Raw genomic sequence first — 26,695 nt, 5'->3', positions numbered from 1 at the left:
CGCGCATTTTCCCCATTTGCGCTGTTAGTTTCCTCTTTTAATATCTCGGGCAACGTGATTGTCTCAGATATTGACCAGTTCTGTCTTTCGCTCGCTCAGCTTCAACTGGGATTAGTTATTATATAGTTACTGATGTTTATATTTCAATATATTACATTCAGTTTAAAAGCATTCATGATCATTACCTATGTGTTACTACACTACTGTGAAAAATTACTACATCAAGATCAGTTTTGAATGCTGGACTTTGATTGTTTTTATCATGCAAATTTGTCACCAATCTCTGAATCCCTCCGGTTCCCAGCTCAAGGCTCAACAGCCGCCACATGACATCTTTTGTTAAAAACAGGAAGTCGACTTCAAACATTGAGATCAGGCAAATTTATGCCTCTCTGTTGCTAAGCACTGACCTGTACGCCTTCAGTCTACAGCGGAGTCACATTTAAAACATGACCAGTTTTTCATTGCATCCCTCTTGTTCATGTCAATTATCATGTTCACTCTGTCAAATGAGGCCTCCCGGCCCACTGACACCGGAGAGCAGGTTAGTGAGGAACACTAACAATGGCAGATGATTAGAGGGAGCTATGGCGAGTCCCTCGTACATGAAAAGGCTCTAGAAATAGCCATCTGAATAGTCTCAGCGAGCCTGCTCTGGCTGATCATCAGGCTTCAAATTTGCTCCCATTTGTTTTGTATGTGTGTGTGTGTGTGTGTGTTTTTTTTTTTTTTTACCCTTTTGTCCTTCTTGATAATGTTGGACTTTTTGATTTGTACCCTTTCTCTGTCCCTTTTTACCTCTCCATCATCCCGCTTGTATTTCTCTCTCCTTCCATTCCTTTGTCACTCACCCTGACAGGCGTAGTAATTCCCTCTCCATAGTGTCGTCTAAATGATTTCCCCCCCCCCCCCCCCCCCCGCTCGCCTCTGTCTTCTCCTGCTAATGATGTGCCTTGTTCCATCATACTTTGATGTCGACTACCTGTGTGTGTGTGTGTGTTTGTGTTGGGATGGTGGAGGGATGATGTTTATACAGTTTAGGAGCAGCATAAATGGGATGAAAAAAGAAAAGTGAGTTGTGTGCTGTCAGCATGCTTCCTGGTGATTAGTGCGCTGCCTTTTTGAAACCCATCCTGTTTAATGACTGTGTTGCAGCCGTATCTCTTGAACGCTCCTCATACGCCATCAGCCCCACTGACATTCCACAAAAGACTGCTCTGCTTCTTACTCTTAAGAAGAGTGCTAATTATTTTTCCCTGTGTGACTCCCTCTATCTCTGTTTGGGGATTTTCCCTTCACATATCAAGTTGCATCTGTGAGAATATGCAATTTGAGTTACTGTGTCTGATAAACGTGAATCACAGTACTGTACGGGATATACATTTACTAGCGTGCCACATTGGCGTACCTTCAAATGCTCTTTTATAGGTATGTTTGCATAGACAGGTTTTCGTGCATTAGATGTGCGTATATCAGTTAGAGAACCATCAACCGAACCCAAAGGTGTTACGGCCTAGGGCAGGGTAGGACCCAAATGCAAGGCAGACAGATCCGGGGGGGGGAGCAGGCACAAGGAAGGTCCAGGAGACAGGCGGGGTCAGACACCGCAGGCAGACGGAACACAAGGGGCAGGCGAAGAGGCAGGGTCGGTGCACGGGAGGTCTGGATCAAGAGCTGGAATGTAGGATGCATCACTGACAATCTGGCAGTGAGGTGTGGCATGAACAGGGACTAAATGGAGTGCTGGTTGATTGGAGACGGGTTGCAGGTGCTGACGGAACACAGGTGCCGGGAATGAAGTGATTAGCAGGAGGACCGTGAGGTGAAGACAGGGAGAGAAAGTGAGGGAATGGCCCCGCCCCACCTCGAGGCGTGACAAAAGGACTTGTAGGACAGCAGTGGCAGTCATGTTTACTGTAAAGCAGATTAAGATGAAGACTAATCTTCAGGGAGAGACGCTGAACTGTTCCACAGTCCTCCAAGCTCCCAAAGAATCATTAAAGATTTGTGTAAACATAAGATTTTAAGATGAATCTGTTTGCCTTGAAAGAATGGAACATGATTTTAAATTACCGGTCGTATAATTTATCTGAAGGCTTACAATATTTGATGGAATCGTGAGTTAATTTTTTAATTTTGCAGGCTTTAATATTTTCGTCACATGGCAACACCCCAAAATACGTGCTTTTCATCCAGATACTTTCACTCCTGAGAAAGTAAATCTGGAGCCAAAGAGACCCAAGGATAAATAGACCTGATACAAACCGCCCAGTCAGGTCAAAGCCCAAGGATAATTCCTACGATAAAGCATATTTTGAGATAAAGTAGAGTCTTGGTCTGGCTCTTAGTGTTGTGGGTCGCTGGGAAAAGAAAAAGCTGGAGTGATGGCAGATCAAGGACTTGGGTGAAATGAGTGTGTGAGAAAGCGTTAGAGGATAGCATGACTTGAGATAGATTGCTTTTGTCAGAAGACAAATGATGATAGAGGTCAAGATTGGGAAGGATGGGAGGAAATGTATTGTCGAGAGAACCTGTGCTGTCTTAACTCGGCTCAAGCTCTCTTTCTTCCAGGAGATAATGCTGTAAGAAGTTTCATTCTCCGAGGAGGAGTTTTAACGGTTGGCTGATTTTACTGACTGCTGTACCCAAGGGATTGACTCGCAAACAGGGAAAGTCACAGAACCCAGGAGAAACAGGAATTCCTGATTGCTGCATGCGATTAGCTGAAAGTGGTCTGTTCTGCTGTATATGAAAAAAGACATGCATAGAGACAAGGAGTTATTAACCTGTCAAGTGCTGGCTGGATAGGATGAGGACACTCCAGGAGATCGATAAAGGGTCAGGGGGCAGTTAGTCTGGCGAGACAGAATTGCTTCTCTTCCATTTTCTTGTCAAAGGCTGTGTGATAGTTCAGCTACCTCTCGTTTCTATCCATGCAGTCCATTGTTCCATTACATCTCCTGATATAAAAATGACCGGAGGATCTGTCATCAATCCAGCTAGCCATCCATCAGTCCATGATTACGTCTCCAATGTGTCTCACAAACTGCCAATTCTAGCTGCACCAAACTTTACATCCATATTAACTGTGATATGTGGTTGTGCCTTTGGCATTTTTAATTATCTATAAATGCTTTTTTGTTTGCCTCCAAAGAAATAATTTTTAAAGGTCACATCTTCTACCCTTTTCCCACAAGTTAACGCAGTTACCAGACACTTATGTGAAATATCTTTGACAGACTTTGGTCAAATAGATGCTGCAGGACAGCGTCCCTCTTTTCTCTGTATATATATGATAAGTAGTTGTGTCTTTTAACATTTTAAGTTTTCTCCTCGACTCTTGACTCGAAAGAATGAGGACATTTCATTCGATGAAGCCTTTGTTGTTTAGTTCTAAGCCCTGCAATATCTTTTTTATTTCTACAGTTCTGTCTACGTTTAGATTTGCTAATCTGTGTATAAATTATCCATCTGCTCTCACGTGTTTCCTCCCTAACAGTATTAACCACGAGCACTGGCTACCCCTGCACTTTGATTGATTTTGCTTTGAGCTTTTCCATGTATACGTGTTTAATTCGGCCATAAATAAACCCGTGGAGAACAGCTTATTCATCTCCAATAAGGAAATGGAATGCACAGCCATTTAAAACTCAATAAGCTTCCTGTGCTGTTCCGTGGTGTCTCCTGCTTTCTCCGGCAGCCAGTGGCCTAATGAGTGAATGAAAGACATTTGTCACCCCTGCCTGCCCTAATAGGAGAGTGCAACTTATTCATTACGCACATAGATCTGCGTTTATGATCCCGGGGTGTCCACCGCTTTGCCCTTCTCGGGCCTGGGGGGAGGTCAGACATCCTGCAGGTGTCAGCTGTGTGTCTTTATGTGCACAAACCTGTGTAGTTCATGCATAAAGCATCAAGACGTGTTAGCATATTAATAAAAACTTTGTTTGTTGGTAGCTGACCTGTTTTTGTTTAACTGTGTCTGCATGTTATTATGGAGGTGGATTTTAATTACTTGTTAGATAATGAGCAGCTGAGTGTGTTTTTGGGGGTTAATGTGTGAAAACCAGATCACACTTGCAAGAAGGGGAGGGGCGGTGTTTGTGTGTGCAAAAGTGCGATGGTGTTTGTTTTGTCAGGGCAAATGTGCACACGCATACATGCATAGGTGTTAATTATCTTTTTGTGGCGAAGTCCAACGTCCCCTTGAGTGGGTATAGGTGAGACGCGTTGTGTTTTGATGTGTGTGTGCCACCTAAATTAAAATGTGTGTTTGATATGGTAGGTGTGTAAGTGGTTTATGTTTGAAAGTTATTTACGTCCCAGTAGGCTGACTGGAAAATAACAAATGAGTCATTGTCTCTATCACTTGAGATCAACTGTGTCCACACTTCAGCCACAGCCTCGGCGTGTAGCTGCAGAGCCAGACGGCCACTCGCATCGTTTGGAATCTCAGACGTCAAGCCAAGAGATCAGAGGTGAGGGGGCTTCTTTCCTTCAGCAGAGGGTGGCCCCTTGTGTGCATACATGTCAATACAGCACATGGGTTATTTAGCTAGCAGGAGGAAGGTAGTGGGATGTCACATATTATTTGTCACAGGTGGGGCCATGTTGTTGCACCTGCATCCTTATATCTCACAGGCTTTGCCATGTGGACACAGCAGGGTTGTGTGATAGATTTCATCACCTGGATGGACCCGTTTTAATGAGCATTTTAATCACCTTGCTGAATGCCCCTGCCTCTCCCAGAGATAAATAAGAAAAAGCTTAGCCGAGGAGGGAGCTCACTCCAACGGGGCCATAGACTCCATTCTGATGCCTCTTGTTGGTCTGGAAATGGGTTTTTTTTTTTATTAACTTCCATTTTGTCAATTATTTGATATTGTAAACATTGCAAGTTCACGTGTGAAAGATATAAATATGTTTTCCATGTTGCAGTGAGGGTTGAGTCATACTATCGAAAGTTTTAGTTTGCTGCAAAACCGCTTGCTGATTTTATTCTGTGACAATAACTGGAAAAGCTCAAGTTATGGCCAATCATGAGCTGCCATGTCATCATCTGCTTTATAACTGCATTCTTAAAGAGTGGTATATCACCTCATCACAACTTCTGAATTTGACGGTGAAGCAAAAGTCTTTACAATCATATATAAAATCCATTTAAAGAGGACAGTTCTGATATGTGTGCTCATTCATTCCTCTTGAAGCTATGTGATGAAGTAAGGCATCTGTCTCTGAGACTGAATTGTGTGGAGAGACGGGAGACATAGCCCTCAGTTTCGGCACCAGGAGATTTGCCTCGTCTCTTGCCTCGGGGTGTTTTAAGTACACAGGAACACGCGTACACAAAGACCCGCATGCCTCCAGGCCTTCGCTATCCTCTGTGCGCAACATTTCCCCAACATGCTTGTCACCATTCATGTCTACATGCATGTAAGACAGTTTTTTTTTCCCAAGCTAGCGCAGCACCTGTCTTTTTAACATCTCTTCTTCGGTCTCCTCTCCTTTGTCTTTGGAGTAATTCATGCCGTCCTGTTGACGTGAACTGGTGCTGTAGTAGCAGGACACAGACTAGCCTCATTTACCACATGACTGCCTGTATGGATGGTAACAAAAAGTAGTTCTGTATGTGTCTCTGTTGGAGTGAGGACCTATCAAGGTTGAGTTTCAGTGAGGACATGTCAGCTGAGGAGGAACCACACCGTGGCTGCTTGCTATGTGGGCAGCCGTTCTACTTTGACTTGCTTTTGCTGCAGCTCCACATGGACTAATGGCTGGTTGTGTGCCCCAGAAGTACAGAGAGTTTGAGGTCGAGCATCCGCACTTGTTTAAAGGAGGGGGGGGGGGGGTTAATTACAGCGGCAGCTGTTGTTCGGATACCTGCGGCAGTATCGCTCACAGTTGATGCAATGCACTCTGGGTAGGGGTGGAGGCTTACAAACATACTTTAGTCAGAATGATGTCATCAGCTCAGTTGGTCCAAGGGGGGAATTAATCCGAGCTGACCGGTGCTTGGCAGCAGCAGCCAGCCTATGTGGCGACCCCCACACAGAGCTGATAATGAAATTGTAGGAGCCCCTCCCTCTGTTGTTATTCAGTTAGTGTTGTCTCCTCCTCAGTAAACATTTTAGGTAGACGTTTAGTATTTACTTTAAACATCTACTGATCCTGACCATATCTCGATTGAATTAATCTGTGATGTTACCTCATGACTTATTGATTGAATCCCTTTGTGATAATTGATCCATGTGTCGCAGGTTGGTCTTTCTGTGTCAGAACAAGCAGCAGGATGGAGTTGTTTCTTTCCCTTAAACGAGTGTACGCATTTAATTAGAAAAGGCAGCAGGAGCATGGGCAATTTTCAAAGGTAGGGTTTGAATAAATGAGTTTGAAGGCAGTTGATAATTACCTCCGACAATGAGGTTATGTTTTCACCGGCATCTGTTTGTTTGTCTGAACGTCAGCAGGAATTCATTGTGACTGCTTGACAGATTTTGATGAAACCTAGTGGGTGGACTATGCATGTGGAAGGAGATCCATTAAAGATTAAAGTGGATCCAGATGAAAGAGCTGTTATGTATTTTGAGTTACATTGTTGATGCAAAGTAGAAACAAGTAATTCATGTTATTTTAAGATACAAAATCAATCCTAAGATTTAGTCTGTTCAACAGTTCTCGTCAGATATATGCGAACATGCCAACATTAGATACTGTATTGTAAATATGTTTTTTTTCCATATCAACTTTTTTATAGTGTGCTAACATGCAAACACCTCACAAGTAGCACTAAGTATAGCCAAAGGGGATATTAATGTAATTAATTCTGCATAATGTTTCATCAGAATTCAAAGTGCTGGACAAAATTCATTAGACCTGACATTGAAAGTCAGGAAATCACCCAGTACGAGTCATATTATTAAAAGTGTCGAAAAAACAAATAGTTTTGCTATTTGCTAGATCCACTTGAACATTTTCAAGTGGATCTGTTTCCTCAGGTATTAAAGATGCAACAAATCCGTTGACGTGCTCCTATCTGGAATTGACTCAGCTATAAGACGATGCTTGTTAGAAATCTCTATATCTAATATTAAACGCACAGTACTGTACACCGAAATGCAAGTGTACCCCAATTTTTTTAAACATTTCAATATCTGGGATCCGATCCTGATGAGATTATGTGCTAAAATAGAGACCCCCATCCCACATGACTGTGTCAAATTCCATAAACTTTGGCAAATTAAGCTCCATTGACTGCAATGTTAATGAGAATTTCAAAGTGATCCAGAATCCAGGATCTATGGTGCTGACAGACAGACAGACAGATAAATGTTGGTACAACCACACCAGATTCATGCAGGAGCACCAGGGAGAGCACTGACTGCTGAGCAAATGGCAGTCACATAGAGATTCTAGGATATTCTGCAGTTCACCAGTATTCCTGTAATAATGATAATAAATGTTCAATGTCTGGAGTACCTTTCAAAGAATTCAAGGATGCTCCGTAGCACAAAAGAGTCATTCTTCTGTTCTAGTTTCAGATTGGGTCTCCAAATAGATATGAGTAATCTCCTTTGAGTGATGCGTCTCGGCTTGATTATGAGTTTTCTTTTTCTTTTTGGAGTACTGCTGGGATTTGGATATGAATATTTAGAGTCTTCCACAGATATGTACCCATGCTCGTTTGGAGCCTTTTCATTCTGAACCCTATGGAGCCTTTGAGGAGCCGCTTCAAGCCACTCCTGAAAGTGTGCCACCAGAAATGCCGCAAATCTCTCTCTCTTTATCTTTGTCTCAGAGAATATCCAGGGCTGCGGAAAAAATAATGTATGTCCTCCTGGTCCTTCATGTTCATTCAACCACTGTGGTTAAATGACCAGTGAAGCCTTTGTTGTTATCCTCATTAGAATCCAGACCTGATCACCAGCACTTGTATTTAACCCAGTCATTACTTAAATAAGCCTGATTAATCATAGATTATGCCTCCAGTTGTATCCTTTATGTTTTGACTTTTTGTGGTCACAGTTGTTCAACTTTTTATTTTCATTCTTATCTCTATCTTATCTTAATAGCCATGGATGAAGTTTAAGTGAACAGCTGCTAATAGCAGGAGGGCACTTGTTAAAATGACCTGAATTAAATCATCTTGTGATCTTGTGGGAATCGGTGTTAACTTTATTAACAAGAGTTTATTAACAAAAACGTTGCACATAACCAATGCTGGTGTGCTTAATTAAGGAAAACATTTCTCTATGTTTGGAGGCTCTGTAGAGACATGAACTGCTCCAGTGACGGCGCCTCCTATTGCCGCTGATTGTCTTGCACTTTTTTGCAGGCGATGGCCAATGGTGTGATGCATAAATGCTATCGCCACAAATTTGAAGTCGCCTCTATGCACAACAGCTAGATTATTATTAGAATTTTCAGACAAGTATGAAAATATAACCTCTTTAGTGGAGATAATTAAAATTCCCAGCAGCTAAATGCTGCCATATACACTTACCTCTTTTTAAGAAGAGAATTAATTTGAGGGCTAGATGGTCTGTTATTTTTGTAGTTTATTTACAACTGTAACGGGACTGTAGCTCTGTAGTGCAATATTTCTCACATCTAAACTAATACGCGTCTCCTCAGTAAGAGCTGGGCTTTTACTGGGAACAAATTTGTAATTAGATATTGAATAACTTCTTTTGCAACACCATCAAGGTGGTTCTGACATGTCCCTGTGCTTGTATCCTCGTACCCCCACCCCCCCCCCTTTAACGACACATGAGGCCTTACCTGTCTGTCCAACCTGCTGTAACACATCGGACACAGAATATTGATGAAGAAGTAAAATGGTTTGTGGGTCATGTTTTGCATGCATCAACACACATTAGGGATGAGTCATTTACGAGTCATTTATGTTCATTCAACATGCATCGAGGGTGAGTAAATCTGAATTTATTAGCTGACAAATAAATTCAATACAGGCGTAGATGTGCCCAAGATCAGGTTATGAACTCATCTGCAGCGAAAATGTCAGGAAGTAGAGAGTGAAAATTAAAGGTGCTGACGTTCATATCGAGACAGAAGTGAAGGTGATTCTTCTCAAAGTACAGCTGACGTTTTGGATAGAAATAGGTTGAATGGTATTCATCTGGGATTATGTAAACGGATCACGTATCTATGTAGACGAGGTCTCTGGATGTGATTGAGATAAATATAATTTTGTTTTGGCTCATGTCTGATTTGAGATTAAATTGCTCTGCAGCTTGTTTTTATTACAATCAACTCTGTGTGTCCTGAGTATGAATATTCAATAATTGTTTTCGATTCACATCTCATCCTATATCATCTGTGAGGACAAGTGCATGCATATAAATTAAACGGCAAATATGAATGAGATTGTCATGATTAGAAAATTATATCTCAAAGTAAAGTGGTCGAGGGAATAATCAAAGATATTGAAGATGTGGCAGCCATGCATCTCAAGGAGAAGTTGTTTGTTCGGGCTCTGCATGTCACAGCAGAAACATTTTAGCTCCTCATTGCCGATGACATGATTGTGAATCTCAGATGCTGCCAGAGTCCTCTTCACAGGATTCCCACTGCTGCCTGATTACTGGAAAACTCTGTTGCAGTCTTCTGCATTATTGCTTTTCAAGCATTTAATATGCAGTCAAAGCCATTGCATCTTTTATCTTGGAATTTGAACTAAAGATATATAGAAATAACTTCTCACTACATAATGAAGAAAATCAAGTCTAGTGAGACAAAGCTTTGTGTGTCCCTCAGAGCATCTCCTGGACCTTTTCCGCCGGTGAATCCCTCTGTCCTGCAGCCAATTCAAGGAAATACTGGTTTTGTCATTTTGAGTCTGGATCAAAAGCGTTTTCATACAGACATATTTAACACTCGCATGCAAGCCTCACACAGCCATTTTCTCTCGCATCATTTTTTACAAACATTTTTCTCCCCTTGCCTGTTTTCTCATATTCAGCCGCTCTAATATTTCATCTTTACTTTCACATCTCACTGCTGAAAATGTTCAGAGTGAATGTGAAGATATAAATACATCTGTATGTATATTGGATTATTCTGCAGCGCTTTGGGCAGCCGTAGAAAGCAACTATAGCTATATATTTTCACCTTGTGCTTTTAGCTGCTGTGTGTGAGCTGTTGCCTGAGAAGAAATAATGGAGGAAGATGACAAGTAGAAAGAAACTCAAAAGTACGCTTTAAAGTGTTCTTGCTGCTGTCTGCGTCCTTTCATCCTCTGCATGTGTGAAACGCTCCTGAAGTGCTCTTGTATTTCCTGCAGCTTTTTCCTCGTATGCAATTATGAATATGGAAATAAGTGTCGGGAAGTTTTTGGGGAAGCTGTTGACAATTGGAACGACTAGACTACCTCCTGGAAGTACGCTACTTAGTGGCTGCATGTGTTTGTGTGTTTTTTTTTTGCATATGTCTAGCAGAAGACAGGCGATCTGCTGTTTGTGTGTGTTGTTGAAGTGATGAGCTTAATGCAGATCCCTTGTATCACTGCAGCAGCAGGGGTCATTTCACCGTTTCAACAGATTTATGCTGTGACAGGACTGCTCTGCCGACACAACCAAGGGGATATTTGCAGGTTAGTTTGTTAGCATGATTAAAGGCTACCTAATTAACGTTGGGGCCGGTTTATGTGAACAAGCCAGGCTCCTGACAGACACACAAAGTGAAGTTGAAGAGTTTACAGAACACAAACTCTTGCTCATTGCCTTTGTTTTCAAGAGCGATGTGTAAAAGCAGGTGGTGCTGATTGAAACGTTCTTTCATCTCTAGTGATTAGCTAAGGCTGATCTCCAGCGTCTAATAGTACCCTCATCTCCTGTTTAATTGGCTCTTGTATTGATTAAATAACATATGCAGTTGTTAGTGTTTGCTTTGGAACTCAGGAAGTTCTTCAGCTTGTGTTATTTTGGTTGTAGCGGTGTTTACAACATCGTACTTAAGGCTGGATAATTAGAGTTGAAGTACTTATCATGATGCTGAAATAGTAGTTTCCCTGTTTCAGTAAGCAGCACCATTTGGTACGCAAAACCACACATGGAATCATGTTAGAACTAATGACCCGCTTTACGCTTGTTGTTACCGTAAATGTTCAGTAATAGTAACTGCATATATTTATTTAAACAACATGAGAGCATAGCATAGATATGATCAAAATAAAAAGTATTACACATTTTTAAAAACTGTTCAAACTAGTTTCATGTGAGGTTGGCATCGAACTTTTCTGATTTCTGATTCTGATTTACTTTTCTTTTGTAAATCTTTATTTTTTATTTTTAAAAAATATTTTGAATTGAAAATAGATTTCTTCTTCATCTATTTCTGTTGACATTATTTATGAGATTATAAATCGTTGTTCTCTGTAGCTTGCTGATGGCAAACTGTCCATCAATCTGACATTGTTATAGACGGTGTTGCTTCTCTTTTAACCCTCAATCCAGATGCAACTAGAAAAGCACTTGGACCTCAGTCCCCTTATATTGTGATTTACACCAATAATTGTGTGTTTTATCTATAGTTTTAGATTCCTTAAGCATGAAAACATATCTTTAGTATTTGGATTCACATTGATATAATTATTAGATTAGAAGATATTCACAAAAAGCACACTTTCCGTAATGGTCTATTGTGGAACCATAGCTCACATGGAGCCACTGGTCCGTGTCATGGCATTCATCCATTATGGATCAGCACCAAGACGAATAAGAGCAGTGTACAACAAATCAATTTGCAAAAACCTTGGTGGAGGTAAAAATCAAAACAAGCTTCAGCACTGGAGCTGTCCAGTGCTGAAGTCCACTGTCAGGTTCAGCGCTGGAAAGCTACATATGTATCCGACTGATGATTTAATTTGCTGAGGTCAACACAAACATTGCATCACAATAGAAGAAAGTGCAGTGAAAACGACTAACTAAACAAACCAGAAACAAACATTGCATCACAATATAAGAAAGTGCAGTGAAAATGACTAACTAAACAAACCAGAAACAAACATTGCATCACAATAGAAGAAAGTGCAGTGAAAATGACTAACTAAACAAACCAGAAACAAACATTGCATCACAATAGAAGAAAGTGCAGTGAAAACGACTAACTAAACAAACCAGAAACAAACATTGCATCACAATATAAGAAAGTGCAGTGAAAATGACTAACTAAACAAACCAGAAACAAACATTGCATCACAATAGAAGAAAGTGCAGTGAAAATGACTGCAACTAAACAAACCAGAAACAAACATTGCATCACAATAGAAGAAAGTGCAGTGAAAACGACTAACTAAACAAACCAGAAACAAACATTGCATCACAATAGAAGAAAGTGCAGTGAAAATGACTGCAACTAAACAAACCAGAAACATAAAGCCCTAAATTAAATCACATCAATCAAACAGACCTGACTGAGGGAAGGTTGGCTTTGGGATTTCCACACATGGAGCAATGAGGAACACGATGAGGATCTGTATGAGTCAATTTTGGGGCACCTCCCCATTTACTAATGTAATATTTAATAATTGTGCAAACTACAGTATAGTGAAACTGTCGGAAGGAGCTCAGTCATTCATCTTAATGGAGTTTGTGCTTTTTCGCTGAATACAACCTTTGATACCAGCTCCCTCCTGGTCGATATCTTTTACCCATAAATGGTAATGTGACCCTGAGTCTCCAGCGTGGCGTCTGTGTCCCTGCTGGTCTGTAATGGTGTGAGGAGAGGCAGACAGTCGCTGACAGGCTTCCATAATGTAGATTTACTATAATAGCTTGAGAGGAAATGAGATGTGTACTGTTAAATAGTTTGGAAAGACATCTCGCTCCACTAAGCTCTGGCCTGACCTCGCTCTTAGTCTACATGCTGGAAAACCCCCAAAAGGGATTACGGATGTGACTGAGGGGACAGATCATCCGCACTTTGACTTTCTGCCATGAATCTGCCACCTCTTTTGTCCTTTTCTTGGGTCATTCATTTAAGACTTACTGTTGTTCCTGAGGCTCACATGGAGCCACTGGTCCGTGTCATGGCATTCATCCATTATGGATCAGCACCAAGACGAATAAGAGCAGTGTTTTTGGTCTTAACAGAGAAATGTCTTCATCTTTGGTGCTTTAATAGACTAACGAAGAAATAGGTGTCATTGAATCATTGTAGTAGTGTATGCTTCACGAGCGCACACGTAGCCTATTGTGCACGCGACACACAACACTAGAGCTGAGCAATTTTATTGATTCTGCGATATATATCGATATTTTGTTTCCCCAGAGAGCATTGGTTTTTCAGCCGAGATTATTGATACATTAAGCCCCATTCAAATCCCCCGTGTCCTGCACTTTGCAGGAAGAGCAATTTGGTCTGCCAGCTGCTAGTGTCGCTGTAGAGCATTTCTAGCAACTTACCCAGATGCCGAAGTCTTTCTCTTCCAGTTAGAGCTGAGCGAATGGCGGTGAGTATCAAAAGCAGATGTGTGGGAGCATTTCGGGTTTAATAAGAAAAAGAAAAGCGACGATTTAGTATGGTGGTTTGCAAGCTGTGGCACACAAACGCGAAGTACTCTGGGAATACCACCAACCTGCGAGCCCACCTAAAATGTCACAAAAATGTACACAGGTTATATTGAATCCATTTTATTAAATCGCTGGAAAAAATATTTAGTAACTGAGATCGCTGTTTCTTCATGTTATTCAACCTGCCTCTATAAACGGCGGTATCTGATTCGATGGCATTTTGCACTTTCATGAATAGAAGCATGTTGTCAATGAAGCATGTCCTTTGCCATTCGCATCAACTCCGCTCGGCGCTCTATTGTTAGCCCAGTTAACTCCTCGGGCTCTTCTTCGTTTTTCAGAATCTTCTTCTTCTCGTGTTAATAATTCCTTACTCATCTCCAACATGTCGTCATTACTGAGGGCATCACGTCCGTCTATCAGAGCCTCAAACTCATCCTCGAAGCCCCCCCCCGCCTCGGAGCTCAGCCAGTCGCACGGACGTGGTTACGGCTGCACTTTGAATGTCTTTGTGGAAAAAGCCCTTGTAATCATTGACCGTTTCAGGACCCAGATTGTTCCAGCAAGCATTAAACGTTTCAGATCTCATCGCAAGAATTTCTCTATTTATCTGTAAAAGTTCCACAAAACACCGGAATTGATCGACACCGCCTTAAGGACGAGGTAAACAAACTGATCACACGATTCAGAACAATCTCGCGAGAAGGAATGATGAAAACATTGTTGCGGATACTTAAGTTGGAACTCTGGATGACTGAGGGTTTATGTACATATTTTAATTTGCATAAGTCACACCTGAGTTTAAGTCACAGGACCAGCCAAACTATGAAAAAAGCGTGACTAACCCTAACCACAGTGCGCCACAAACATTGATGCACCTTGTATTCTGACACCTTTCTATCAGAATCAGTGTTAATTTATTCAGTAGTTCAGTTGGAGGTGCACTTTCGGAGATGCTCTGACCCAGCTGTCTAGCCAACATAATTAAGCCCTTGTCAAACCCTCTCAAATCCTTGCACTCACCCATTTTTCACAACTTTGATGTCAAAATGTTCACTTTCTGCCTAATATTTCTCACACATTAAAAGGTGCCACGATGAAGAGATCATCAGTGCTATTCACTTCAACTGTCGGCAGTCATAACGTTATGGCTGATTGGTGTATGTCTCAAAACATTTCAATTGATACCACTAGAAAGCATTTTTGATCAAGTCTTTATAATTCAAGAAAAAACTCCTCCTGTCCTCCAGATGGCAACATCAATACTTAATGCTCCTTCTGCCACGTTGGTACCGTTCCCCCTCTGGGCGTACAAAGCCAGAGCACGGGGCACCATCTCAAACACGCCATACCTCATGTTCCTTATCTTAAACACTGACAAGAAGAGGTAGACTTCTCCGAATAGTAAACAGTGTTTACTAGTAATAGTGTTAACATTTTAATTGTGCGACGCTAGAATGACATTCAACTAACAAGAATGTCGCTGAGAAGATTGGAAACCTCCTGTGCTTCTAGGGTTGTTGGAATAAACGTTGGTTGTGGAATACAAATTGAATCATAAAAATGAATACTAATTAAATGCTGTAAGTATTACTCAATTGTGTATTTGTTCATTTACATTCTCATAAATGACTTGGATGATGGCACCAAATCTTGGCTGACTCGGCTCAATAGTGCCTTTTTTGATGATGATAAAGCTGTGGCGATGTTGTAATGAAGCATTTATACAGGGAGGGAAAACATTATTGTGCGCGGATTTGACTCACATCATTGGTGGTTGATTGACTCACATTATCGTTGCGATGTCTCCAAATCCTTGTTTGGGGTGGAAACTGAGTCCCTGTTTGAATTGGGTCTTTGCATTTCTCAGAGAATTGTTTGTTGTCCCTGTGATAAGGCACCAAAGAACATCAACAGCATGTCAGTAATAGGGAGCATATCCATTTTTTATCCGCTCACATGATATTTATTTAATAGTTTAGTGAGTTTGTTGAATTAAAATTAAATCTATGAAGGAACATGACAGCTGATGGTTGAAATCTGTAATTCTGTTATTTTTCTTTATGAAATTCAACACCATGCTGTGAGTATCATATTCATTGATACATTCAGTGAAACGACTGTTCTCATTTGTTGTAATGTATTCTCTATTTGTCATAGCTGACTTCCGCTGCAGTATGTTTGTGTGTTACTGGTTCTGTGAACATGAGAATCTTGTCATACATTAGTGTGTGAATGCTCCAATAGGCTGCAGCAGATTGCGCTGTGACGCTTCGTAGCTGACACACACACACACACACTTTTTCTACCATCCTTCAGTATAGTTTTAAAATACGAACGAAAGGGTTCTGGAGGAGGTGAGAAAACAAATGAAGCATGAGCAGGCCAAAGATTTGGCTAAAGATCTGTTTTAATGCAGGAAGCCAAGATTTTATTTAGCGTGCTAAGATAAGGAGCCTTTTGTTGCTTCCTTATAGACGTGGGGCGGCACGGAGGTGAACTCAGTCAGCCACAGCAGGACGGTTCTGGGCTTCAGCTCACCAGCCAGCTGGGGTCCTTTTCTGTTGACCTCAGGGTTTGAAGGAGTTTCCTCCTGGTCCAGAGACATATGGGCTCATTGGCCGTAGCGTTAAATCTAATGTTTTTCAGCCCTGTAATGAACATGGTGACCTGCCCATCTTGTATTTGTATTTGCCTCTTACCCCATTTGCCGTTCATTTCAAAGGAAAAGTGTTTACAGATGATGATGAGATCTCGGCATGCTGTGCTTTAGTTGGAGATTTAAAATTCAATTACAACACCCCCCCACTGTGTTTCTTTCCTCCTGATTCTTTTTTGACTCAGAAGCGCAATTATGCCTTTTGAAAAAGTGGATTCTTTCTGTTTCTTTTTCGAGGCAGTAATGATCATGTAGTGAGGATGCAATTTGGGCAGCAAAGATTCATTCATCCTAATTCTACAGATGAGGCGAGCGCAGTAATTCTATATCCTTTTGACGTCAACTTGAACAAAAATAAGACCTTCATTTGGTCCACCATAGCGAATGCCTTATTCTAGAGTTCTTGCAAGAGTCTTCCCTGCAGAAATGTGAGCCATCAAGATACCAAAAATGCACTGACGCTTTTCCACAGGATTCATTTTGTCAAATGAGATTTAGCATGGCAGAGATGGCGTGAGCTGTATGCTCATGTGTGAGCATTAATGCGATTGGCAAAGGCAGCTGCATGTTATCTACTTTTTGTTCTCATTCCGATTGTAAAGTTTCATTTAGTGCTTGGCATTCCTCAGCATTCGCCATAAATATAAATTAGATAAAATTATTCCGCTGAACAAAATCCACGTATTGATCTCAAACCCCCCTCCAACATGAGCAATGACACTTCTCATCATTTGTACTGTTGTTTAATCTGCTTACATGTGTTCATGCTTGAAGATGCGAAGGCTAAACAAAGGCAGAGTATTTCAGATAAGAGCATTTGATAAAATGAAACTTTAATAATCCCTGTGGGAAAACTGGGTCATTGCAGAAGCAGAGAATAGATGACAAGAATAGACAAAATGGGGCCTTTCAGATAATACAAGTAATTATAGCCAGAGAACATAGAGTACTCAGGGTAAAGCATCACAAAAGATAACATGGGGTGTTCTTGCTGGCAGCAGGAGATTATAAGGGTCAAGATCACTTTGAAAGAGCATGGATTGAAGGTTTAAGACGTATTCTAGTTTTGTAAGGTGTGTTTTTTGCATCCGTCTAACGAAGACAGAAATCTTCTAAAAAGTGGCAGCTTGTTCACGTGGCAGTGATGAGCCTACCTGTCTCATTATACTTCCAGCATTAAATGATCAAATTTAATGGTCTCTGACTGAGCTTTTAGTCGCTTCACGTGAATCTGAGGTGTATGAAGAGGTGCGCTTCTTCCTAGTAAAATGAAGCAAACTAATTTTAAACCTTTTGGATCCCCAATGGAGACATTAATCTTTTTGTGTGACAGTTAACGCAATGAGATGCTCTAAGAGGGATGATTGTTTTGTACATTTTTGTCTTTTCGCAGCCTTATGTGTCTCAGTAGTGTAATTTGTCTTGTGCCCCAGGCATGTTTGCATACACATCCTTTACTACGTAGAGCAAAGCAACACACATTAATGTAATACTTGGTGGTACAGTCCAGATCCCACACATTTGATTTGATGTTGGTTCAGCTGCAGTTTTCTCTGCAAGCCCAAAGACGGTTGCTTCAGTTTACCCTTCTTTCCTCATCAAAATTGCACCAGTATCTTTCATGCCAGCTCAGACACCCTAGGAAAGGGGAAGACAGGTGTGGAATTACTCCTGGATGTGTGATCAGGATGTCGGTGTTCCTCCACTCTTGACCAGCAGCCTCCTCTGACAGTCATTTTGATCCTCTTGATCAAAGGCATTAGTGATTTTCTCATCTTCGGCCTTGTGTGTTCCAATAACGGAAATCTTGCTCTCTTTGTCCTGAGAAACGACAACAAGCTGGCGTGATCCTTCCTCTCTTCTACAAACATGCACCGAGGCACAAAGGCCTCTGTTATCACAAGGACGGGAACCTGAGAAATGACCCATGAATGATCGGAAAATGAAGGAAGATTGGTTTTGATTACCACTCTGTAATTAAGTTCATCCGCTGTCTGCCTGTTCCCTTGCCTTCCCATAAATGTATGGCCTGAAAGCGTGATTAACTCAATGTTGTGTGTGTGATCAAGAAAGAAAGACGAAAGAAAGACAATTGTGTTGTTTGTTTGTGTTGTTTATCGAATGAGGCACAAATACTTTATTTTTCCTCCGTCCTGAATTCTAAATGATTTTAAGATTAATTTTGAGCCTCAACCTGCCTGCATGTGCTGTGCCTTTGTGTGTGTGTATTTTTATCATTTTCATTTATATGCATGATGGCCCTCAAAATGTACATTATTACTGTAGGTACTGAAACATCGCAGTGCAGTACGCTTTTAAGTTACAATGACAATGAATGATTGATGGGACGGAAAAAGAAATGAAACGAAAGATGAAAGACAGTGAAAAAGGGAGGATGAATGGATGAGGAGCCGGGAAGATTTCAAAGGTAAGGTAGGCGAGTTAGAAGATTGCATAATTGAGCAGCAGGAAGGGGAAGTACAGGAGTTTAAAAAAAGAAGAAACCAAATCAATGCTTCAGAAGAGAAAATTCAGCAAAAATAAAGATGTGTTTTTCAATGAAAGAGAGATTAAAGAAAGTTCAGGGCAAACTGAAAGAATAAAGGATGGAAAGCAGGATCTGGGAGGGATGACGCGATCTCATAAGAAGATGAGATGTGGAAGACTAGATTTAGAACAGCCGCAATTTCACAGTGGTGTGCGTGCTCAGGGTTTGTGCTCTGGCGTCATTACATGCAGCCCTCCTCTCGATTGCGCATTAGGACTGTTCCGGTGGGAACTGCACATGTTTTATTTAGCACGCTCGCTCCGGCTTGATGGACGTCTGTTTGTTACAGTCTGCTGCCTACTCGGGGTGGTGGATTGAGGTTTCCAGCCAAGTACTGCTAATGGGCAAAGTCCCCCCGCTTCACCAACGCTCTGACTGACCGTGTAAACTTCCACTTTGGAGACCAGTTTCTTTTTTTTTTTCACATGTCACTTCTAATGTAAAGTGCGCTCTGTGTGATGATCCCGAATAGATCCTGGATTCTGCATAACTTTGGAATTTTCAGTAACATTGCAGTCAATGGAGCTTCAAAATTTGTTCCTTAATATCTTGGTTGATTGTTGACCGATCTTTATGGAATTTGTCACGATCATGTAGGAGGTAGGATCCATTTTGGATCTGATCCAGAATGTAGTCAGGAAAAAGTTTTTAATTTTAACATTGAAACTCCATTTACGGATTCAAAAATCAGTTAAAAAAATACACAGCAACTCTGATTCACTTTATCTTTTCATGGTTGGTGTAAAAAGATACCAAGAACAATTTAGAACCTTTTGGTGATGATCCAGATCACCATGTGGACAGTGTAGATCCAATTAGGAGGGGAATAAGCTGCTTGGTGGAGGTCGGCGCTCTGAGTGCTTTTCTATTTTGTAATTTTCTTTTACCTTCTCTTAAAAACATTTTCTGTTAATTGTGACTTTTTCCAACTTCACCGTGTAGGATGAAGAATGTGCCACCTTGAATCATCTGCACCAATGAGACACATTTTTGGCATCACAACCACACTGGAAGGCAGGCCTAATGGACCCGAAAGAAGGACAGCATTTATCACATTCAGTCCAGATGTGACCCATAAAGTGCGCCACTGTTTTCCTGTAACCTTTGAAACATTCAGTCCAGCTTTTGGGAAATCCTCCTCCTTACGGAGATGAAACCACTGGACTGTGTGCATCCGTCTCTCTGCGGACCTCCCTGCTAAACCGCCTCATTATCTCACACATAGTGATCATTAGAGAGACATCTCTGGAGATGCACACCATCAGGTGAAATCCCAGGAGACACACACTTGTGGGAAACGCGCACACACACACACACACAGCTGCTATGGTTAGTTAATTTTGTTGTTGCAGACCAGCTGTCTGTCCAAGAGAGGGAGATTCAGGAACTTCTGTTTTTGATCCCCTTCTCTCTTAATTCACCCACACCTCTTTTCTCCCTCGTGCACCCACTGGATACGTGTGTCATTGCTAACGGCCTGTCAATGTGACAAGTAACAACTTAAGGGAAACAATATTCAGAGCTCAAACCGGAGCCGTCGGAGCAAACGGCAGCAATTCTGTGTGTCTTGATGCGGTCAAGTATTCGTTTGGAATCTTTATGCTATTGTTTTCATTTCTGTGCCTTCCTGGTTTCGCCTGTCACTATAGAAATGTGTTTTGTGGCGGTGTGTGCATAATAGCTTTTGAGGTCATTAGGCTGCTGACTGAGCGATACAATACAGTATTTATGGCGGGCTGAAGATAAGCTTTGGGATTGCTTTGCTGCTGGGAACTTTGAAGGAGCCATGATAATGCATTTCTGTCAACCCCAGTAATTGTGTGTGTGTGTAAACACCACATGATATATAAGGTGATATGATGATGATGATGATGATACAGTATATAAGGTTGGCTTGGAGGTTTGAGCCAGAAAGAAGTTTGCCATTTATTTTACGGTCTGTTTCGCTGTATAAATACTGCATAATAAGCTGCTCAGTATGAGGAAAATCTATGATATGTGATAAATCTGTTCAATATTGAGGTGATTATAGGATTCATTCAATATCCATATTAGCGCCCCTAGACCAATTCCAGTTAATCTGAGGGTAGCCGGGACTTCGCTGTCAAGGATCCCAACTAAGAAGTCAAATTTTTGCAGGCTAAAAGTGAATAAATAGTTCCTACAAATACAAAACCTCATGTTTCAGGCTTTGTTTGCAGTTTTGTACACATGCATAATTACTATTAATACGGCGACTTAGTGATAGAGTTATTGTTTCAGCATGTGTGCATTAATTTGCATCCGTAATCTCTATTTTAGTGCTATCGGCGGCTGTAAAAAGGACTGGAATATTTGAATTGCCTTTCAAATAATTTAGTAACTATTATTAGCCACGGTGAAGAGAAATGAAGGATACATGATTCAAAGAGGGTAAAATAAATCAACCGGGCGTTTCTACTTTTATTGCTGCAGACATGCGACACTTTTCTGTTGTAGTCGGATAACACGGGGTTTCAGGACATTTTCTCATGTGGATTTGCTCAATTGTGAGAAAACATGACTGCATATTGGAATATTTGCTTTCCTGTAGTGTGTGTTTGTGCGCCAATCATGTTGGTGTATCACGTTGGTACACCAACGTGATACACTCTCTTCTTAACAAAAACAACAAAGCACTTGTGCCGCAACTCTCCACAGCAATAATAGTGTGTGTTTTTGTGTGTCACCGCATGCATGTTTGTGTAATCGTTGTGCTGCTCTCGTCTTTTTGCTGCAGCCCTTTCGATGATGCAGTCCAGTGAAGACCAAATCCCTGTCCCACAAAACAAGTTCATGGGTGACGTGGAGGAACTGGCCTCCAGTTATGAACGCAAACTCATCGAGGTGAGCGCTCTCTCTATTCCTTACTGAACGTTACGGTTCTCATCAAGAAACGGTCACAGTTATTTGCTCATTGTCTTTTCCAGTGTATGTCTCATCACATTTTGTAAGTATGAAATACAAGATATAAAGGAAACATTTGAGAAATACTTATTCCTTTAGCAAATCCAGATTATTTAATTCATTCAAGGGTCATCAGATACAATTCATATCAGATCTTTACAGATCTTTCAGGCTACAGGCTGCATCTTTTGTGTCGCTATGATCATGACCCGCAACAGTCATGTCAAATCTAAACACTATGTGCTGCTACAAGCACTGCCTGATGGCATTTATAAATGCATTAAAGTCTTATATCATAAATAAAATAACACCTCAGCGAATGTTTACTTTGGGCAGAGCAAAGCTAGCTGTCCCCATTGGTTCATGTCGCAAAAGAAAATCCGACTCTTCAGGTTTCTGCTGTTTTCTGCAGATGATAAACAGGATTTTTCAATGGGGAATTCTTTTTGTTGTATCCTCTGCCAGTGCCAGAAGCTCAAACAGTATTCATTGTTTGCTCTGGAGGAACACTGCGATTCACAGCGTTCCTGTCCAAGTCCCAGCTGCTACCACACACTGCAAAATGTGGAGCAGGGAATACGATTGTTTCATGACGGTCTTTTCATTTGTTTGTGTGATTTTTTTCTTTCTTTCTTAATTTATGTGAGAGAACCTTCCGTAACACATCACTGAGAGTTTCCGAAAGCAGATCTTTTGTAAGCACAGTCAAAAAAATGAATGAAATACATTTTGGGGCTTTTTTGAGGCTGTGCATGGGGATGCAAAATCCTTCCCCAGCTAATGTAAATTAAGGAGAAAATTGTATTTCCTGCAGCTGTTTTGGTTTCTCTTTACACTTCTGAAAGCGACTCCCTCAGCAGGCTCCAGTCAAAAATATCAATTGCACTGTATGGTGACGTTCAGTGACTGGGCATCATGTGTAATTTTGCCAGAGGTGTGATGCATGATGGGAGTTACCTCCAGCTTTCTGTGAGATTGATGAATGAGGAAGGAAAATACTGATCTGGGAATTGTAATAGGTAATGTGTTCCGGGGTCTACATGAATAATTCATCTATGGTTGGATGATTTTTTTAAGAAGAAATAATCCTGCCCGTGTTTGGCTAAACTATGGTTTCATTTATTCATGCACATGAATGTGTGGTACATTTTTAGTGGTGTTTACTTATTTATATGTCCATTTGCTCAGCTGTCAGTCTCGATCTGCTTTCACAATGAGGGTGGAGGAGTTGGTGGGACACAATGGCGCACCAGGCTTTCCACCGCTCTCGGGCCAGTTGAGCTTTGATGCTTTTGATTGAACTAACCATACAGAGCACAAGCGCTTCACGTATCTTTGATGCTTATTGTGTTGTTGAACAGAACAATCTTTGACAAACGACATCAACAAGACTTCCTAATCACACAAGACAGGATATGCAGTGAACTGTTGATCCTGAATACCAAGTAATGTTTTTACCAAACTGTCTGGATAGGACTTTGATGCCCAGAGGGATCACGGAACAGAGTTAGGTTTCTATGATACACATGCATCTATTCAGGGCCAGCAGCACTACTGTCAGTCCTGATGTGAGGATTAATTTCGCTATTGCAAAAGATAATTATCAGTTAACTTACCTGGTTAAATACAGATTAAAGGTCCCATATTATGAAAAACTCACGTTTCCCATGTTTCTACACTATTATTATGCTAAACAGCTAAATTCACCATCCAGTTAGTTTGTGTAGTTCTGTAATCAAGTACAGAAACGCTTCCGGAAGAAATCTCTCTTACTGTGGCGTCACGGTACTAAAACATGCACAAGACGTGTGTGCACATGCACGCAATGAATTTTGTTTAGTTTTTGTTTTCAGAGGCTTTTCTGACAGAGCTGTTTGAGACAGAAAAGAGGGACTCTGTCCTGCAGCATCTGTTTGCTATTTCGACCAACGACTGTCACAGATATTTCATATAAGTGTCTGGAAACTGCGTTAACTTGTGGAGAAAGAGTATAATATGGGATCTTTAAATAAAACTGCCATCCTTAGCGCTCGCTTTCTTTGGACTCATCACTTATAAGGAATACTCGGATACAGCCAGAATAACGTAAATAATGGAAACACAACACGGGGGATGCAGGAGACGAGTACGGAAGGTGGTGAATACCTGAACTGGACGAGTGAAGCGCGCTTTAAGCGCTCAGCCTTTTAACGCCACCATCTGGAAGTTGCTCATGTCTCAAAGCAAAACTTTGCTTGCAGGTTTGCTCGTGTCTCGGAAAACACTCGTATGTTGAGGTATTTTTAACGTGTTAACATCATACTGTCTGGACGTTAAGTGTCTGTGTACCAGAAATCTCAGCAGCTGTTAATGAAGAACAGAAATAACACCATCAAACACAAGCACATATCATCAGTGCTAAAGAACAAAAAGCTCTCACTCAGCTGGAGAATACTTTTGGCGGTTGGGGAAGAGATATGGGTCGAAACTTCCGGTGAGACCAGACATTCTCCCTTTGATCCACAAACTCATTAATTAACCATAAACAACATCAAGAACAAGAACAGCAATTACTCGCCACTACTCAGAACCTCCCCCTTCCAGAGAGCAGAGGCAGCGATGACCGGGAGTGTATGCCTGGATTGTGTCTTTGCTGGGTTATGCTCGTGAGCGTGACACTTAAAAAGTTCAAATGCTATATAATGCATGCAGTTCTTTTCAGAATAAAGAAGGTGAGCCGGTTTTGTTCATACTTGTAATCAGATCTCTTGTCAAGCTTTCCATGTCATGTCTTTTAATGCCCAGTTTTAAAGCCACTACAATGTTCTCCGGGGTCCTGAGTATGGCAAACAGTGTACTTACCAACAAGGTTCTAGTCTCCTGATAAAACTCTGTAGCTCCTTTGACTTCTCCATCCGATCTCCTCCACCAATTCTGCTTTGGGTTTGAATTCTTCAAAGTTCCTTTTGGACACGACCTCAGGCCACAGCCTCATTATGACCTTTATCTACTTCTTGTTTTTCAGTATGGTACATATCGCTGAAGTACTGCCTCTCCAAGTTCACGACTCACATTCCTCACTTGTGTTTTTCTATGATTTCATGCTTTAATTCAATGTATATCATCCACTTCTTCCTTTGCGCTCACTTTCTTACAGACCGATGGCTAGAAAAAAGAAATCAGAATAAATAACTGCACAAAAAGCGCCAAATACGAGCACAACACCACAGAGATGCCTCCATGTCATTGTGCCTATACATGCAGGGGGGACATTTTAAATTGGGTCTATAGGCTTCTGAAAATGATTGGATTAACAGTCAAACCAGTTGGACCCCTCCCTTCTTCTTCTGCGTCTCCCTAATTCATCGTCACGCTGCTAACAGGCAGAGAGGACGTGACGGATTTTCAAAGCCTGCACGCCGGCTACAGAGAACGAGGCTCACAACTCTCCTGCTTCTGTAGCTCACTTCACAGGGGTAGAATAACCTGGAAAACTACATGCAAAACACGCCACAAATATAAGCAAATGAAACAAGCCAATATGGTCGCTGGTTGTCTCTGAAATGCTAACATTACCCTCTTGTTACCTTCTGCATTCGTTTTCAGGCCCTTAAACAATAGTATTCCAGAATCACCAATGATGCTTCGTTAGTATTTATTCTTCTGACTCTCTCCTCTTGGACTCTCTTTACCATGGGCCAAATCTTTTTAGCCGTAGTTTCTGTTTCACCACCTGCCACTCTCATGTGCTCACACGTCTTTACTGGTCTCTGTCTCGAGATCATTGTTCCCATATCAGAGTGGACAGCACAGTTTTGTGATGTCTATATCGGTCCTTGTCTATTCATGTTCAGGAGCAGCTGTGCCGAAGTAAGTCAGGAATGCACATAGAAAGTCACAATATGCACTTAAATAAAACAAATACAAATAAAAAGCAGATCCGGTAGCGGCCATAATCTCTTTGACGTCTCACCAATTTTAATATATTTTTTTATTTGTGATGGTCTCAGGAAAAGATAAAAGCGTTTACTTTCACGTCGAGGTGTCCCACCCACAATGAAATGGTCTCCGCTGCAGTATGAACAGAAAGAACCATCTGCCTGCATGTGTTATGTAACATACGTTGACACCGTAACACATCCTAAGGATGTGACCGTGTTTTAGGAAACATTACAGTTACGTTGCTTTATGGATAAATGATAATAAAATAAGTCCTGTTTAGTTTTAAATAAACAAATAATGCATATTATTCTGTTACTCAATACACCTGTCCTTCATAAAAACCCCTAAATTAATGTTCTCGGGTCTTAGGATATTTGATGTATATAACAAAATACTTGTTGATTGATTATGATTATGGATGATTTTATTTTAATTTTGACTTGAGCAATCATCCATCCGTCCATTTCCTTGTAAACGAGATGATTGCAATAATCTCATCTGGAGCCTATCCCGGCCGGCTATGGGCAAGAGGCATGGTGCATACTGGATGAGACGCCAGCTCATCATGGCGCCACACGAAAGGCAAACAAAAGCATATCAAATCAGATCACATCACATAAAATATTTGAGTGCTGTAAACACAAAGACACACTGAGCTAACTCAGTGTTCTGCCATAAAATCAGAATTTGGGAACCCCTTATCATTATCAATGTGCTGTACTGAATACACGGCTATTCAGTCATCATCTCGTCCTGTCCTGTTTTCCCCCTTTCTTCCTCCTTGACTTTCTGTCTGATCGGTAATGCAATTCGTATTCCCACATCCACTTGACCTCATTTTTCTCCTCCTTGTGTCCCGTACAATTAAGGTTATCAGGTTTTGGGTCAGTTTTACACTGCGATCCTTGCTGTACTTTTTTGTCTCTCTATTTTTGGAGGGTTTTGCTCAGCCAGGTCTTTTTATTCAGGCCAGATCAGGTCATGCACCAATGGAGAGGAGAGCAGGAGGCACAAAGAGACACAGTAAGAGAGGGAGAGGAGAAACGAGGTGGAGGGTAACATTGTGTGATGGATTAGCTTTTGTTTCTACGATAGTGTGCAGTCTGCATCGCT

At 41.2% G+C, this 26,695-nt stretch overlaps 1 protein-coding gene across 1 annotated transcript in view; it reads left to right on the top strand.

Moving 5' to 3' along the window:
- The window catches only part of snx29 (sorting nexin 29), an 84,600-nt gene that overhangs the window by 26,426 nt on the left and 31,479 nt on the right, over positions 1–26,695 (top strand). Inside the window, exon 16 of the mRNA XM_068754891.1 lies at positions 21,495–21,601. Coding sequence (XP_068610992.1) covers positions 21,495–21,601 — 107 coding nt within the window. The remainder of the gene's footprint in view (positions 1–21,494; positions 21,602–26,695) is intronic.

The sequence above is a fragment of the Brachionichthys hirsutus genome, chromosome 21 (genome assembly GCF_040956055.1).
Source record: "Brachionichthys hirsutus isolate HB-005 chromosome 21, CSIRO-AGI_Bhir_v1, whole genome shotgun sequence".
NCBI classification, from domain to species: Eukaryota; Metazoa; Chordata; class Actinopteri; order Lophiiformes; family Brachionichthyidae; genus Brachionichthys; species Brachionichthys hirsutus.
The sequence above is the reverse complement of the archived record's forward strand: the minus strand, read 5'-3'. Positions and strand labels throughout refer to the sequence as shown.